Source organism: Pongo pygmaeus, chromosome X (assembly GCF_028885625.2).
Source record: "Pongo pygmaeus isolate AG05252 chromosome X, NHGRI_mPonPyg2-v2.0_pri, whole genome shotgun sequence".
Lineage (NCBI taxonomy): Eukaryota > Metazoa > Chordata > Mammalia > Primates > Hominidae > Pongo > Pongo pygmaeus.
The window spans coordinates 155,821,298-155,838,181 of NC_072396.2; the positions used below are offsets into that span (position 1 = coordinate 155,821,298).

General features: G+C 48.3%; 1 protein-coding gene and 1 pseudogene across 3 annotated transcripts; both read left to right on the top strand.

Moving 5' to 3' along the window:
* Positions 1-1,823: 1,823 nt before the first annotated feature.
* Positions 1,824-9,701, top strand: HMGB3 (high mobility group box 3). 3 transcript variants are annotated; one of them, XM_054472570.1, is made up of 5 exons: positions 1,824-2,351; positions 4,581-4,735; positions 5,037-5,176; positions 6,057-6,231; positions 6,707-9,701. In XM_054472570.1, the coding sequence occupies exons 1-5, from the start codon at positions 2,147-2,149 to the stop codon at positions 6,842-6,844; spliced, it is 813 nt and encodes a 270-aa protein (XP_054328545.1). In that variant the 5' UTR covers positions 1,824-2,146; the 3' UTR covers positions 6,845-9,701. The 3 variants fall into 3 exon arrangements, with proteins under 3 accessions (XP_054328545.1, XP_054328548.1, XP_054328546.1); XM_054472573.1 differs by having other exon boundaries at positions 2,309-2,548; XM_054472571.2 differs by lacking the exon at positions 1,824-2,351 and adding an exon at positions 3,363-3,615.
* Positions 9,702-12,412: 2,711 nt separating this feature from the next.
* LOC129024776 (large ribosomal subunit protein eL19-like) lies at positions 12,413-13,027 on the top strand (annotated as a pseudogene).
* The last annotated feature ends 3,857 nt before the right edge of the window (positions 13,028-16,884 follow it).

A 16,884-nucleotide genomic window follows, 5' to 3' on the forward strand; every position in this document is an offset into this window, starting at 1 on the left:
GCAGAGGCGAGGTATTGGTCAGATCACTTGTGGTAACCCTGCTCCCCTCTAGGCCTTGTGGAGACAGGGGAAGAGGGAGTGGCTTGGGCAGGTCAGGCCCTGGGAAACTGGTTGTAGAAGGAGCAGGGAGGGGCTGTCTGTCTGGAGAAAAGGCCTGGCCTGCCATGAACTCTCTGAGGGGTGAGGGATTACCCTGTGTGGAGATGTTGACCTTAAGGCTCAGAGGTGGCTGGAGATGGCAGGAACTGCCATGAAGGAAGACGGTAAGCTCCCTATGAGTGGAGGTATGCAAGCAGAAGGCAGGCAACCACTCAGCTGGTTCTAACAGGACAGAGGGATGGATGAGGTGGCCTTAAGATCTCTGAACTCCTGAGTCTGTAGTGTGGACCTGGGTTAGTGACACAATACCTGCCTGCTCTTGTCAAAAGCAGCACTATCTCTGCCTTTTTTTTTTTTTTTCCGGAGTCTTGCTCTGTTGCCCAGGCTGGAGTGCAGTAGCATGATCTTGGCTCACTGCAACCTCCACCTCCCAAGTTAAAGCGATTCTCCTGCCTCAGCCTCCCGAGTAGCTGGGACTACAGGCGTGCATCACCACACCCAGCTAATTTTTTTGTATTTTTAGTAGAGACTGGGCTTCATCAGATTGGCCAGGCTGGTCTTGAACTCCTGACCTCGTGATCTGCCCGCCTCAGCCTCCCAAAGTACTGGAATTACAGGCATGAGCCACCGCGCTTGGCCTCTATCCTTGCCTTTTGATCTGGATTGGAACCTTGATGATGGGAGCCAACAGCACCAGCTGCAGGGGCTCAGGCTTGGCTGGGAGGCTTAAAGGAGTTGGTAAGAGGGGGGTAGGGGTGAAGAAGCAGGTGCCCTGTGAAGCCAGAACCTTTGCACACCTCAAACTCAGCCACGGTTTCTGGAAGCAGCATTTGGAAAATTCATGTTCTGGTGGGGCTTACTTCTGAATATAGGACTCATAAATAGCTGGATCTCTTGGCCTTTCAAAGAAAAGAAAAACCAAACTCATGACATCTCTTCCTTTGCATTATTTTCTCCAACTTTCAATCTTTAAACTACTCTTTTCCTCACCCTTTCATTCTTTGCAGGCAAAGGCCCTCAGATACGTTCTTTCCAAATAGGGCTGATACTTGCATTTGAAGTGGAATATTTCTTCCTTGCGTGGGACTGTCCTATGCAATGTAGGATATTTAGTATCCCTGGCCGTTCCTTCCTCTTATTGAATTCCAGCAACACCTGCCAGTCATCCAGGCACAGGCCCCACGAATTTCAGAACATCCCTTACAGAAGTGACACTGCGGCTCCTATATGAAAAACATTGCCTGAATCCCCAAAGAAGTGACTAGCTCAAGGCCATACCACCAGCCAGTGCTAAAGTTGAGATCAAGTCAAATCCCATTCATTCATTCACTCATTCATTCCCGAAGCTTTAATTCTTCGCTCTAGGGTGTGTCAGGAGAGCAGAGGGAATGAGAGCCTTGAACCGAGGAAGTGAAGAGGGTAAGAAGAAAAGTGTTATTCTTTGCCCACAAAACCACAATTTCTCACAAATTCTCTGCTCTTGCCAAATTTTGTTTTCCTCTTTTAGCCCGTCAGTTCCGCAATTTCGGGCGTAAATAAAGACTTTCTGGCATTTAGTGGAAAGAGCCTAGTTGAGCACGATCCGCAGAAGCGGAATCAGGTGCCTTTCGGATGGGCAGCGAGATCCGAGGGCCAAATCCCGAGGTCTTGGCGAGGAAGCAGCTGCCCTCCGCCAGACACCGAGGAGCGAGCTGCAGCGGCGTTGCTCTCGCGGCGCCGCGGTCGAACCGGGTAGAGGTGGTCTACCATCGGCCCTCCGTGGTGGGCCCAGGGGTGTTTCCCCGGGCAGGGGAGCTGACTGGAGGCCAGGGGCGCCGAGGCCGCGGTGCGGCGGGAGCAGAGGGCAGCGCAGCGGGGCTGGACTTCACCATCCCACGCCAGAGGCCGAGGCCTCCGGGAATCGCAGAGCCACCTCTTCAAAACCCTTGGCGATCTGAGCTCTGTTCCCCGAGGGGGCTGGCAAGGTGGGCGGGGCGGGCAGGCGAGACTAGGTCTTTCCCTGTTTGGCCTCCGTAGCCGGCGCCGGCGGGTCGTTCTGTTTGAATGAATGATCCCAGCAGCCGCGCCCAATGGGCGTCCACGCCTGCTTAATATGCATGAGGCCCGCAGCCAATGGCCAGGCGAGGAGGTTGTTTTAAACGGCAGAGCCCGCTGGCCAATCAGGCGGCTCTCGTGGAGGCAGCTAGCGCGAGGCTGGGGAGCGCTGAGCCGCGCGTCGTGCCCTGCGCTGCCCAGACTAGCGAACAATACAGGTACGTCTCGCACCGCCCGCTCCCGCCGCCGCCACCGCCGCCGCCGCCGCCGCCGCCGCAGCGCCCGCACAACTTTCCGGCCCGCGCCGCCGCGAGCGCGCCCTGCCGCCGCCTCCCTCTGCCTCTACTCCCCGCTCCCTTCCCGCCCCCTCCGCCTTCCCTCCTGCTAGGCGGCCGGGAAGGAAGAAGCAATTCAGGTGTTTCAACTTTTCCAACGCGTTCCCCGAGCTCCTCGCTTTCGGGGGTCGGCCCCCTCGGCGGACGCCCGCCCGTGGCGGCCCCAGGTGCCGCAACCGGGAACCCAGGGCCCCCGAGGCCAGATGTTCGGGCAGCTGCGGCTGCGGCGGCTGGGCGAGCAGAGGGGCTGCTGCGGGCTGCGGGCTCTGGGTTCCGGCGGCGCGCGTCCCGGCGCTGGGCGGCGGCAGCAAGAAGGGGGCCGGGAGCTCCCCGGCCCGCGACGGACTCCGCTGGGGGACGGGCGGCCGGTGCCCGCCGGGGGCTGCGCGGCTGGTGCCCGCCGGGGGCCGCCTCACGGGCAAACTTCCCTCCCGGGCTCGGCCCGGCGCTGCGCGGGCCCGCAGGCTACGCCGCTGGCTCTGCGTTAACATGGCCGTCGCGGAGCGCCCGGTGGCCCGGGGGGCGCGGGCTGGCCGCCCCCCGCTCGCCTCCCGCCCGCCGGGCGCCGCCGCCGCCGCTAACATGGCTGGCGCGGCGCTGGCCTCCGGCGAGGGCAGAGGAGGCGGGCGGAGCGGGCGGCGGGGCGCCCGGCGGGCTCCGGCCTCGGCCCCGGCGCCCGCGGCCCGGGGCGGGCAGCGCGGAGGGCCGGGGGCGCCGCTGCGGGCCCTGGAGCGGCCGAGCGTCATGGCTGCACGGGCGCCTTTGTTATCCCGAGGAGTGCGCCCCGCGCCGGGGGGCGGGGAGGTCCGGCCCGGGCCCCCGAGCCCCCGGGCGGCCCGGGCGGGGCGGGGCGGGGCGGGGCGGGGTGGGGGCCGACGGGCGGGCGGGCGGCGGCGGGGCCCGGGCCGCTTTGTTCGCCGCCGTCGCCGCCGCCCGCGCCGGCCGCGCGCGGATCAGCCATTTTAGCGAGTGGGACTCCGAGGCGCGGCGGACGCCGCCACCAGTGCCGCGGCTGCCGCCGGCCCGGCCGCACACCCCCCGCGCACCGCCACCGCCGCCGCCCCCGGCCCTGCGTGTTCCCCGGGGATGACAGCGGCGGATTTCAGGGGCACTTTCTTTCATCAGGAGGCTTTTGACAAAATGGAAGGTGAATTACGGGTGTCCCGGTGACCCGGCACGGGGGCCGAGGCGGGCTGCCTGCTGCCGGCCGGGACTCCCCCGCTCCCGGTCCCGCCCCGCCCGGGCCGCCGCTGCGGGGCTCTGTTGGGCAGCCTCGCGGGCGGCTGCTGCCGAGGGGAGCTCTTTAGTTTTACATGATGACCTTGGGTGTGGGAAAAGGAAAAGATGGCGGGAAGCTGGGGGGTGGGACAGGGACGATGACATGCCGCAGCTGCATTTTGATTTGGAAACTTTGGAGAAAGTGTTCTCGGCTGGACCTGCGTTCTGGGTTACAGATGAGCACGACTAGCCCTTTTGATACACCCTCTCCCTTTAGATAGTGACGAAGTGATGAATTGAACTAATAGTACGGGGGTACCTGCTCACTTTCCAGATCTCCCGTGTTGTAAAGGCATTTTTTTGTAAGCCAAAACGCATCAACAATAGTGACAATTTCAGATGTCCCCTACATATAGTTCTGCTTTGGTCTTGTGTTCAGCAGTGGTAAAAGTTGTTGTTTTTAATTGCGTTAACAGTTAGCAGATGACCAGAAAGTCTTAAGTCATAGATTTCAAGCTTCTATCACCCCCACCAAATGTGTCCTCTCCGTGCCCTTCCCACTTTGTGATTGTAGTTTCCGAAACATAGCAGTTCTGTAAACGTAACACTGAGTACCCTACTTGGGTCGGCTCCATTTGGAGAACTCGATCGCTCTTGAGAAGTAACTCGCAAACCAGCGCGCTTCGTGCTGGTCAAAAGTTAAATGACAAGCGACAGTGAAGCTGATTTCTTTCCTACTCTGCCTTCTGCCACTGGTGTCCGGCATTGGGGGAAGGGGACTTCCTAACAGCAAGTGTAGTTTTAATTTTGCTCTGCCTTTGGTACGTCTTGTAGTTCTTGTCAATTCCTCCTTGCTTTTCCTCATTGTATTTCTTTGTTTCTCTTCTATCACAGTCAGGATGGCTAAAGGTGACCCCAAGAAACCAAAGGGCAAGATGTCCGCTTATGCCTTCTTTGTGCAGACGTGCAGAGAAGAACATAAGAAGAAAAACCCAGAGGTCCCTGTCAATTTTGCGGAATTTTCCAAGAAGTGCTCTGAGAGGTGGAAGGTATTTTTCTTTTGTACCCTTCAAACTAGTCTTAGTTGGGTTTCTCACTTTGGGGTTACTTACCTTCAGAGTTTCTCCCAGATAGCTGCTTGCTTCCTCTTTTACTTTTACTTAGAATCATTTTTGCTTGTCTTAAGAATTTTGTGTGTGTGCTTTTATTTTTTTAAGGCCCTGCACAGGTTTCAGGCCTTTACCTACCCCCTTTTGCAAGTGGTTCTAGCAACTGCCAGTTTAATCACAAGAAACTGAATAGGTATGTGTTCACTGCATCGAGGGATTTAACGAGTCCTGTTCTTTGCAGACGATGTCCGGGAAAGAAAAATCTAAATTTGATGAAATGGCAAAGGCAGATAAAGTGCGCTATGATCGGGAAATGAAGGATTATGGACCAGCTAAGGGAGGCAAGAAGAAGAAGGATCCTAATGCTCCCAAAAGGCCACCGTAAGTGACTATAGGATTCAAGATAACAATTAATACCTTTTCTTCTGCTTGGAGGATTTGGTTTTTTGGTCGTCCTGTATTTCATTTCAGAATGAAATATTTTTTAAAAGATACTTAAAAGATGGCGATACCTCTGCAAACCATTCTGTACTTGGGCTTTACGACGCAGTGCCAGCGTTGTCTGTGGTTAAGGCTGAGGTGTTTGTGGGCTGTGCGTTGTCTGTTGGCCTTTCCGTTGTGAAGGAGGCACTCTAATTTTGGTTGTCAGGGTCCTTGAAGTATGTTCTTTATGCCTTTGCCAGTAACTGAAAGACTGGGACAGCACCATATATATATGCGCATATATATACGCATATATATTATATATGCATACACACACACACACACACACACACACACGTATTTTTGAAATGGAGTTTCGCTCTTGTTGCCCAGGCTGGAGTGCAAGGCGTGATCTCAGCTCACTGCAACCTCCACCTCCCAGGTTCAAGTGATTCTCCTGCCTCAGCCTCCTGAGTAGCTGGGATTACAAGCATGTGCCACCATGCCCGGCTAATTTTTTTATATTTTTAGTGGAGACGGGGTTTCTCCATGTTGGTCAGGCTGGTCTGAAACTCCCAACCTCAGGTGATCCGCCTGCCTGGGCCTCCCAAAGTGCTGGAATTACAGGTGTGAGCCACTGCGTCTGGCCTAGCAGCATATATTTTTGTAACCTTATACGTTGTAGAACCTACAACTTTGTAGCATTGTGTATGGTGTCATAGATCACTTTAGGGAGAAGTCATAGTGATAGGAGGGAGATGCTACTCAGGAATGTGGGATTTCAACTTTAACTCAAATTTTTTGTGGTTTCTCATGTAATGTATGTAATTCTTCCAAGGTCTGGATTCTTCCTGTTCTGTTCGGAATTCCGCCCCAAGATCAAATCCACAAACCCCGGCATCTCTATTGGAGACGTGGCAAAAAAGCTGGGTGAGATGTGGAATAATTTAAATGACAGTGAAAAGCAGCCTTACATCACTAAGGCGGCAAAGCTGAAGGAGAAATATGAGAAGGTAAGGTGGGGCTGGTAGCCTGGACTGGTGAACAGGCAGTGGCTCTGCTATCAGTAGGTTGCAGGGCATGTGGCAGCTTTGCTGGGCTGAGTACTTAGCATAGCGTTCAAGGGCCCATCCCCCTGCAAGGTAGCTATGGGTGCTGGTGTTCGTGCTTTCTTTTGACAGGTCTTTGTTTTGGGGACAACTTCAGGCTTGAAAAATTTTGCTTACTCTTTAAGAAAAAAAAAAATGGTAGCAGAGGATTTGATAGTGCTACTAATGTGACTTGAAGGACACTTGAACACCCACTAACTTTTAAATTAGAATGGCTAAGAACCAAATTCATATATGGAAACACTTCAAATATATATGATAGCAGCACTGTCTTACTTGATTTTAATTCCTGTCCTCTTACCTGAGATGAGGACTGCATGTTTCTACTTTGTGTTAGAACAGCCGTATACTCATTTGAAATGTGTCCCTGTTCCTCTAGGATGTTGCCGACTATAAGTCGAAAGGAAAGTTTGATGGTGCAAAGGGTCCTGCTAAAGTTGCCCGGAAAAAGGTGGAAGAGGAAGATGAAGAAGAGGAGGAGGAAGAAGAGGAGGAGGAGGAGGAGGAGGATGAATAAAGAAACTGTTTATCTGTCTCCTTGTGAATACTTAGAGTAGGGGAGCGCCGTAATTGACACATCTCTTATTTGAGAAGTGTCTGTTGCCCTCATTAGGTTTAATTACAAAATTTGATCACGATCATATTGTAGTCTCTCAAAGTGCTCTAGAAATTGTCAGTGGTTTACATGAAGTGGCCATGGGTGTCTGGAGCACCCCGAAACTGTATCAAAGTTGTACATATTTCCAAACATTTTTAAAATGAAAAGGCACTCTTCGTGTTCTCCTCACTCTGTGCACTTTGCTGTTGGTGTGACAAGGCATTTAAAGATGTTTCTGGCTTTTTTTTTATTTGTAAGGTGGTGTTAACTATGGTTATTGGCTAGAAATCCTGAGTTTTCAACTGTATATATCTATAGTTTGTAAAAAGAACAAAACAACCGAGACAAACTCTTGATGCTCCTTGCTCGGCGTTGAGGCTGTGGGGAAGATGCCTTTTGGAGAGGCTGTAGCTCAGGGCGTGCACTGTGAGGCTGGACCTGTTGACTGCAGGGGGCATCCATTTAGCTTCAGATTGTCTTGTTTCTGTATATAGTGACATAGCATTCTGCTGCCATCTTAGCTGTGGACAAAGGGGGGTCAGCTGGCATGCGAATTTTTTTTTTTTAAGTGCAGTAGTTTTTAAACTTTGTTTTTAAACAAACTGTAGAACTCTTAATTGTCAGCAAAGCAAAGAGTCACTGCATCAATGAAAGTTCAAGAACCTCCTGTACTTAAACACGATTTGCAACGTTCTGTTATTTTTTTTGTATGTTTAGAATGCTGAAATGTTTTTGAAGTTAAATAAACAGTATTACATTTTTAAAACTGTTCTCTATTATAACAGTCAATTTCTGACTCATAGCAGTGAAGAAACCCCCACTCCATTGTATTTGGAGACTGGCCTCCCTATAAATGTGGTAGCTTCTTTTATTACTCAGTGGCCAGCTCACTTAGGGCTGAGATGAAGGAGAGGGCTGCTTGAAGCTACTGTGTGATTTTGTTTGTGTCTGAGTGGCATTCAGATGAAGTCTGGAGGAGCTAGGAGAAGGACATAGGCAAGGTTCAGCAGCCTTCCAAGGTATAGGAAGGTGGGTGATTAGGACTGAGGCTATCTAGGTTTAACTTTTGCCCCACCTCCACCCCCTATTTTGTGGGGCCAGATGCATTGCTAAACAGCAATTTCAGAGTGTATGGTGTGTCAAAAATTAAGGCCTTATTTTTTCTCTTTCACCCCTACCCCACCGTGTTTCTGGCACATATCACATTATTTGTGGTGCCCAACATTTGGGGTCTTGAGCCTGCTGCTGGTCTCCTGGATGCCTGTGAGGTTATGTGGGATGGGGTGGTGGGGTAGGGGACAGTATCTTTTTTTTGCTCCTACTTTACTCCTTCAGAACACCAAACACCCCAAGGAAGATGATAGGCTCCATCTTGGGCCACCTGAGCTATAGGGCAGGCTAATGGAATCAACCATTTCTAAGCACCAAGTGTATCATGAAAAGTTGAATGGCCTACTCGTAAGTTTAGCTCATTCACTGGAAATGTAGATTGATGTTCAATGTTAAACTGGAAGAAGCTTGGTTTGTGTGTCAGTGGTTATATTAGTGGGTAGTGTAACATTTTATCCAGGTTGGGGTGAGGGGAGATGGCCACAGTAGCAAGTGGTGACACTAAATACCATTTTGAAGGCTGTTGTGTATATACATCATTACATTACTGTCTGTAGCAATGAAGGATACAGTACTGTGTTGTGGGTGAGTGTTGCTATTGCCCAGCATTAATATTTGGGTGTGTATGTTTGAAGCTATGAAACACGCAGGAGTGTTTTTGTGGTATTAATTTTAAGAGAAAGCAGCTTTTTCTTAAAATTCACTGTTGAGAAACTTGCATGTCTGGAGGCGGTGTCCTCTCCACCCTGTCGGGTCCTGGATGAGTACGAGTTATGGTCACGGTCACAGCCTGATCTCTATGTATTCATAGCCATTCGCTCTCCCATCAGAACTCTTTGTCCTGAATTTGTTCCTCTAGTTCTAGAAAATGACCACTAATTTAAAAAACTCGGTTGTGAGGTTTGCCCAGAGGCACTTGTTCCAGAATTTCCCCTCCTGCTTCAGCCATGTCCTTGTCACTTGGCATTCTAAGCTAAAGCTTTAGCTTCCCAATTCGTGATGTGCTAGGCCAAGATTCAGGAGCTGTTGCCAGCCTCGTCAAATACGGAAGAGAAACAACCTGCAGTCACAAGGGAGTGATTTGTTAAGTGGTGCGCGTCTATCTCATAACTAGATGTACCAACCAGGGAAGGACAAAGGATGGAAAGGGGTAACTTTTGTGCTTCCAAAGTAGCTAAGCAGAAGTGGGGAAGCAGTTTAGCCAAATGATCTTTGATTAGGCAAACATTGAGTTTTAAAGAGGCTGTCAAGTTGAGGCCACTTGGTCCATTAGCTGGGGCAGCAAGATCATTACTCAACGTTTTCACACTGTCACAAGATTGCTCTTCTAGTGGAATAATGCCCTAGTTTCTCTGAGATGATGTAAGTGGCATGATGTTACCTAAGGCTTAGGCTTAGCTTGATTTCTGGGCCCACTGTATGGGTTCTTAAGATGCCAACATGTTGCCTTTTTTTTTTTTTTCAATTTAAAAGGATAGTACCTACTCCCTCTAACCACCTCACCCCATTCTTGAATGACATTTTATCCTTCAGAAAGAACAAGGCTGTGATGTAGTGACTATTGTCTGTGTCTCCTGTGTGTGTCTGTTCTTGTCACAAATGTATCTGGGGACGTTGGATGCATTCATTTTCTGTAATAAAATTTCTTAATCACTCTTCCCAAAAAGTAATCAGTGGGCTGTCTGCGATCTGTCTGAGATACTGAAACTCTGTACTTTTGGTTGATTATCATCAAGGTTTTAGAAGTACAAACTTTGTGGTAACCATAGATCTGAACTACTAACATTTAGTGGAATGATACCATCAAAATGACTCAAGTGTTAAGGACTCCAAAGCCCCAAGATCAACCTCCTGGCCCAAGGCATAAGGGGGAGTTGGCTCTGAAGCCCTGGACCAGGATAAATAGGCAATTTGCAGGATGCTAACGAGCTACTATTTGATAAAGTGGTTGGGTGCTTGTAATCAGCCAGCCCTGCCCACAGGGCTCCTCGAGGCCAAGGGTCTGGGCTTAGTTGGCTGACTCAGCCATGCCCAACAAGGAGTTCTGGATGAGAGCCACAGGGACCGCTTGCTGTTCTTGGCTCTCAGCTCAGTTTTCTGTGGAGCCCAAGGCTACCTGGTAAGGAAAGGCCATTGAGCCAGCTTGGCAGCCCCAAGCTTCCCTTACTGCTTCAACCAGAGCAGCCTCCCACCCTGTTTTATAAGTTGGGCATCCTACGATTTCAGCTTTCAAAAGAAGCTGGGATACCATATCAATAAAAGGAAAAAGACACACATGATCATCTCAATAGACACAAAAACCTTGACACTTTCATGATAAAAACAAGGGTAGAAGGGAACTTCCTCAACCTGATACAGGACGTTTAGGAAAACCCATGGGTTTATTCATGATTGTACTAGAAGTTCTAGCCAGGGCAATTAGGCAAGAGAAAAAGAGAAAACATCCAGACTGAAATTGAGAAGACAAAGCTATGTCTATTTGTAGATGATATGATCTTGTATACAGATAACCGTAAGGAATCTCCAAATAAAACTGCTAGAAAAATGAATTGATCAGCTGCAGTATACAAGATTAACATACAAAAACTAGTGTTTCTATATACTAGCCATGAACAATCAAACTAAGAAAACATTCTCTTAAATATCTACAATAACATCAAAAAATAAAATATTAGGAATGAACAATATAAGTGCAAAACTTACGTGGGGAAAAGTACAAAACATTAAAGACCTAAGGAAATAGACATTCCATGTTCATGAATGGGAAGGTTTAATGTTAAAATGGCAATACTCCTGAAATTGATCCAGAACACAATCTCTATTAGAATCCCAGCTGGCTTCCTCTAGTAGCAATCAGGCTGATTCTAAATGTCATATAGAAATTCAAGAGATGCAGGAGATACCCAGATCAATCTTGAAAACAGTTGGAGGATTCACATTTCTTGACTTCAAAACTACTTTATTAAAACTTTTTTTTTTTTGAGACAGAGTCTTGCTCTGTTGTCCAGGCTATTGTGCAGTGGCACAATCACAGCTCATTGCAGCCTCAACCTCCCAGGCTCAAGGCGTCCTTCCACCTCATCCTCCCAGGTAACTGGGACTACAAGTATGCACCACCGCACCTGGCTAATTTAATTTTTTTTAGAGACAGGGTCTTACTGTGTTGCCCAGGCTGGTCACAAACTCCTGGACTCGATCCTCCTGCCTCGACCTCCCAAAGTGTAGGGATTACAGCACACCTGTGAGCCACCGCACCTGGCCTGATTTGAAAACTTAACAACAAAGCCAGGTGCAGTGGCTCATGCCTGTAATCCCAGCACTTTGGGAGGCCAAGGCAGGTGGGTCACTTAAGGTCAAGTGTTTGAGACCAGCCTGGCCAACATGATGAAACCCCATCTCTACTAAAAATACAAAAAAAAAAAAAAAAAACCAGGCATGGTGGCGCATGCCTGTAGTTTCAGCTATGGGCCGGAGGCTGAGGCAGGAGAATCGCTTGAACCCAGGAGGTGGAGGTTGCAGTGAGCCAAGACTGTGGCCACTGCACTCTAACCTGGGCAACAGAGTGAGTGAGACTCTGTCTCAACAAAAACAAACAACCCAAAAACTTACAACAAAGCTACAGTAATCAAGACGGTGTAGTACCAGCATAAGGACAGACATATAGGCCAATACAATTGTGAGTCCAGAAATGAACCCAGACATTTGTGGCCAACTGATTTTTCAATAGGGATAAAAATAACATTCAATGGGGGAAATAATTTTCAACAAATGATGTTGGGACAACTGGATATCCATGTGCAAAGGAATGAATTTTGACCCTTCCCTCACAGCACATTCAAAAATCAATTCAAAATAGATTAAAGACCCAAATGTAAGAGCTACAACTATAAAATTCTTAGTAGGAAACATAAGTGTGAATTTCATGACCTTGGATTTGGCAATAGTTTCTTAGGACACCAAAAGCACACGCAACTAAAGAAAACAATAGATAAGTTGAACTTCATTAAAATTAAACAAAACTTTTGTGCTTCAAACTGTACCACCAGGAAAGTGAAAAGACAACCTACAGAATGGGGGAAACTATTTGAACATCGTATATCCTATAGGGATCTAGTATTCAAAATACATAAAGAACTATTACAACTCAGCAATAAAAAGACAACCCAATTTAAAAAATGAGCAAAAGATCTTAACAGACATTTCTCCAAAGAAGATGTATAAATGGCCAATAAATACATGAAAAGATCCTCAGCATCATTAGTCATCAAGAAATTTAAATCAAGACTATAATAAGATACTACTTAACACCCACTAGGATGGTTATAATAATGATAAAAAAGGGAGCTCTTTCCTTTCGCTGCTGCGACTACAGCCGTGAGTATGCTCAGGCTTCAGAAGAGGCTCGCCTCTAGTGTCCTTCACTGTGGCAAGAAGAAGGTCTGGTTGGACCCCAATAAGACCAATGAAATCGCCAATGCCAATTCCCATCAGCAGATATGGAAGCTGATCAAAGATGGGCTGATCATCCGCAAGCCTGTGACGGTCCATTCCCGGGCTCGATGCCAGAAAAACACCTTGGCCCACTGAAAGGGCAGGCACACACGCATAGATAACTGAAAGGGTACAGCCAATGCCCGAATGCCAGAGAAGGTCACGTGGATGAAGAGTGAGGATTCTGCACCGGCTGCTCAGAAGATACTGTGAATCTAAGAAGATTGATCGCCACACGTATCACAGCCTGTGCCTGAAGGTGCAGGGGAATGTGTTCACAAACAAGCGGATTCTCCTGGAACACAGCCACAAGCTGAAGGCAGACAAGGCCCACAAGAAGCTCCTGGCTGACCAGGCTGAGGCCCGCAGGCCTAAGACCAAGGAAGCACGGAAGCTCAGTGAAGAGCGCCTCCAGGCCAAGAAGGAGGAGATCATCAAGACTTTGTTCAAGGAGGAAGACACCAAGAAATAAAAGCTCCCCTTTTGTCTGTACATACTGGCCTCTGTGATTACAAAGGTCAGCCATTAAAATAAAACAAGCCTTTATCTGCTTGCCAAAAAAAAAAAAAAAAAAAAAAAAAGATAAAAAAGGAAAATAACTAGTATTGGTGAGGACGTAGAGAAATTACAGTCCTGGTACATTGCAGGTGGGAATGTAAAATGGTGCAGTCGCTATGGGAAACAGCTTGGAGATTTCTCAATAAGTTAAACATAGAATTACCATATGGCTCATCAGTTCTACTCCTAGGTATACACCCAAAATAATTGAAAACAGGTATTCAAACAAATACTTGTACATGAATATTCATGTACATAATTTTCTTTTTTTTTTTGAGACAGAGTCTCACTCTGTCACCCAGGCTGGAGTGCAATGGCACGATCTTGGCTCACCACAACCTCCACCTTCCGGGTTCAAGCGATTCTCCTGCCTCCGGAGTAGCTGGGATTACAAGCGCGCGCCACCACATCCGGCTAATTTTTGTATTTTTAGTAGAGACGGGGTTTCACCATGTTGGTCAGGCTGGTCTTGAACTCCTGACCTCAGGTGATCCGCCCGCCTTGACCTCCCAAAGCGCTGGGATTACAGGCATGAGCCACCACGTCTGGCCTCATGTACATAATTTTTTTTTTTTTTTTTTTTGAGACAGAGTCTTGCTCTGTTGCCCAGGCTGGAGTGCAGTGGCGAGATCTCAGCTCACTGCAACCTCTGCTTCCCGGGTTCACGCCATTCTCCTGCCTCAGCCTCCCGAGTAGCTGGGACTACAGGTGCCTGCCACCACGCCAAGCTAATTTTTTGTATTTTCAGTACAGACGGGGTTTCACTGTGTTAGCCAGGATGGTCTCGATCTCCTGACCTCGTGATCCGCCCGCCTCGGCCTCCTAAAGTGCTGGGATTACAGTTGTGAGCCACCGTGCCTGGCTCATGTACATAATTCTTAATAGCCAAAAAGTAGAAACAACCCAAATGTCCATCAAGTGATGAGTGGATAAAATGTGGTATATCCATATGAAGAAATATTGTTCAGCCATAAAAAGGAATGAAGTACTGATACATGCTACAACATAGATGAACTTTGAAATAATTATGCTAAAGAAGCCAGTCACAAAAAATTACATATTACATGATTCCATTTATATGAAATGTCCATAATAGGTAAATCTATACAGAAAGAAAATAGGCCGGGCGCAGTGGCTCATACCTGTAATTCCAGCACTTTGGGAGGCAGAGGCAGGCGGATCATGAGGTCAAGAGATCGAGACCATCCTGGCCAACATGGTGAAACCCCGTCTCTACTAAAAATACAAAACTTAGCTGGATGTGGTGGCGTGTGCTTGTAGTCCCAGCTACTCGGGAGGCTGAGGCAGGAGAATCGCTTGAACCCGGGAGGTGGAGGTTGCAGTGAGCCGAGATTGAGCCACTGCACTCCAGCCTGGTGACAGAGCGAGACTCTGTCTCAAAAAAAAAAGAAAAAAAATAGATTAGGGGTTACCTAAGGCTTGGAGTTATTGGGGGGAAATGGAGACTGACTGCTAATAGGTACAGAGGTTTTTGGTGGATAATAAAAATGTTCCATAATTAGTGGTAATGGTTTACAACTCTGAAGTTTCTAAACATTTTACATTTTTAAATTTAATTTAACTTTTTTTTTTTGAGACGGAGTCTTGCTCTGTCACCCAGGCTGGAGTTCAGTGGCGTGATCTTGGCCCACTGCAACCCCCACCTCCTGGGTTCAAGCTATTCTCCTGCCTCAGCCTCTCAAGTAGCTGGGACTACAGGCATGCACCACCATGCCTGGCTAAGTTTTGTATTTTTAGTAGAGACAGCATATTAGTCATGCTGGTCTCGAATTCCTGACCTCAAGTGATTCGACCGCCTCGGCCTCCCAAAGTGCTAGGATTACAGGCGTGAGCCACCGCACCCAGCCTTATTTATTTATTTATTTATTTATTTAGAGACAGTCTCACTCTCTCACCCAGGCTGGAGTGCAGTGGTGTGATCTTGGCTCACTGCAACCTCTGCCTGCTGAGTTCAAGTGATTCTGCTGCCTCAGCCTCCCATGTGGCTGGGATTACAGGCGCCCGCCACCATGACAAGCTAATTTTTGTATTTTTAGTGGTGACGGGGTTTCACCATATTGGCCAGGCTGGTCTCAAACTCCTGACCTCAAGTGATCCACCTGCCTTGGCCTCCCAGAGTGCTGAGATTACAGGTGTGAACCACCGAGTCTGGCCTAAAAAATGTACACTTTAAATGGGTGAATTTTATGGAATGTGAATTATATGTGTTGCCTTGTAAAAAAAAATGATGGAGATGGAGACCTGACTCTAGTGTGAGGGGATGGGGAGAGTAGATCTAGAGTGGAGACACCACTTTTAGGAGGTATGATCATGAAAGGGAGTGAAGAGAGAGAGAGGGAGGGGAAGCACGGTAGGGAGTGAGGAGCAGAAGCAGGGTGGCTTGTTTGATTGTTCTTGTTTTTGCGTTTGTTTCTGAGAAAGGATCTTGCTGTCACTCAGGCTGGAGTACAGTGGCATAATCACAGGTTACTGCAGCCTCAGCCTCCTGGGCTGAGGAGATCCTCCCACCTCAGCCTCCTGAGTAGCTGGGACTACAGGCACGAACCATCATGCCTGGCTAATTTTGTTACTTTTTTGTAGAGATGGGGTCTTACTATGTTGCCTAGGCTGGTCTTGAACTCCTGGGCTCAAATGGTCCTCCTGTCTTGGCCTCCCAAAGTGCTGGGGTTACTGGCCTGTTTTTGTTTCAAGATAGCTGAGACTTTAGAAGTTGTGATCAGTGAGGACATTACCGGTACATTGCCAGACCAGGAATCTTCCTTGAGCTCTAGACCCACAGATCCAATTGCCTCTTTGAGATACCACCTGGATGGCCCATTGGCACCTCTAACTCCACATGTTTAAACCTAAGCTCATCATCTTCATCGTTTCCCAAATGTTTTCTTCACCCCAGCCTGGCTCTTCCTTTTGTCACCCTTCATAGTCAGTTCCAAATCCTGCCAATTGTGTTTCCTAAAATACCGTGCATCTACCCCTCTCATTCATGCTGTCAGTGTAGGTGAATCTCTCATCTATAAATTCTCCCATGCTTTCTTCCTTTCTTTTCTTTTTCTTTCTTTTTTTTTTTTTTTTTTTTTTTGAGACGGAGTCTTGCTCTGTCACCCAGGCTAGAGCGCAGTGGCGCGATATTGGCTCACTGCAGCCTCTGCCTCCCAGGTTCCAGCGATTCTCCTGCCTCAGCCTCCTGGGTAGCTGGGATTACAGGCACCTGCCACCATGCCTGGCTAATTTTTGTATTTTTAGTAGAGATGGGGTTTCACCATGTTGGCTAGGCTCGTCTGAAACTCCTGAGCTCGGATGATCCGCCCGCCTTGGCCTCCCAAAGTGCTGGAATTACAGGCGTGAGCCATTGCGCCCCGCCAGGCTCTCATGCTTTCTTATTTATTTATTATTTTCTTTTTCATTACTTCTTCTTCTTCTTTTTTTTCCCCTGTCTTATGCTTTGTTAGGGATAGACCAGAACTTGCATTTTCAGGCTTTTACCCTCCATGGGAATCTCTGGCTTAGATGCATGCCCTGGTGACATCTGTTATGGTGCCATCTTACCAGGATGTCACAACTGGAGACATACTGTAGCTCAGGTCCTTACTGTCTTTTGTCTGGATGAATATAACAGCTTCCCAGATGATTTCCCTGTTTTCCCCTTTCCCTAGTCTATTCCCAGAACTAGTATAGCTACTGACAGTTGGTGCTCAAGAAATATTTATTGAATAAGTGATTAAATGAGTGAATGAATAGGGACAGGTCCGGGGAAAGTTCCGCAGTTGTAGACCATGCAG

Excerpts from the sequence above, each read along its gene's own strand:
- HMGB3 (XM_054472570.1), top strand. The coding sequence starts at position 2,147 with ATGATCCCAGCAGCCGCGCCCAATGGGCGTCCACGCCTGCTTAATATG. Across the intron at positions 4,736-5,036 it reads AGTGCTCTGAGAGGTGGAAG|ACGATGTCCGGGAAAGAAAA; the intron begins GTATTTTTCTTT and ends TGTTCTTTGCAG. Across the intron at positions 6,232-6,706 it reads TGAAGGAGAAATATGAGAAG|GATGTTGCCGACTATAAGTC; the intron begins GTAAGGTGGGGC and ends CTGTTCCTCTAG.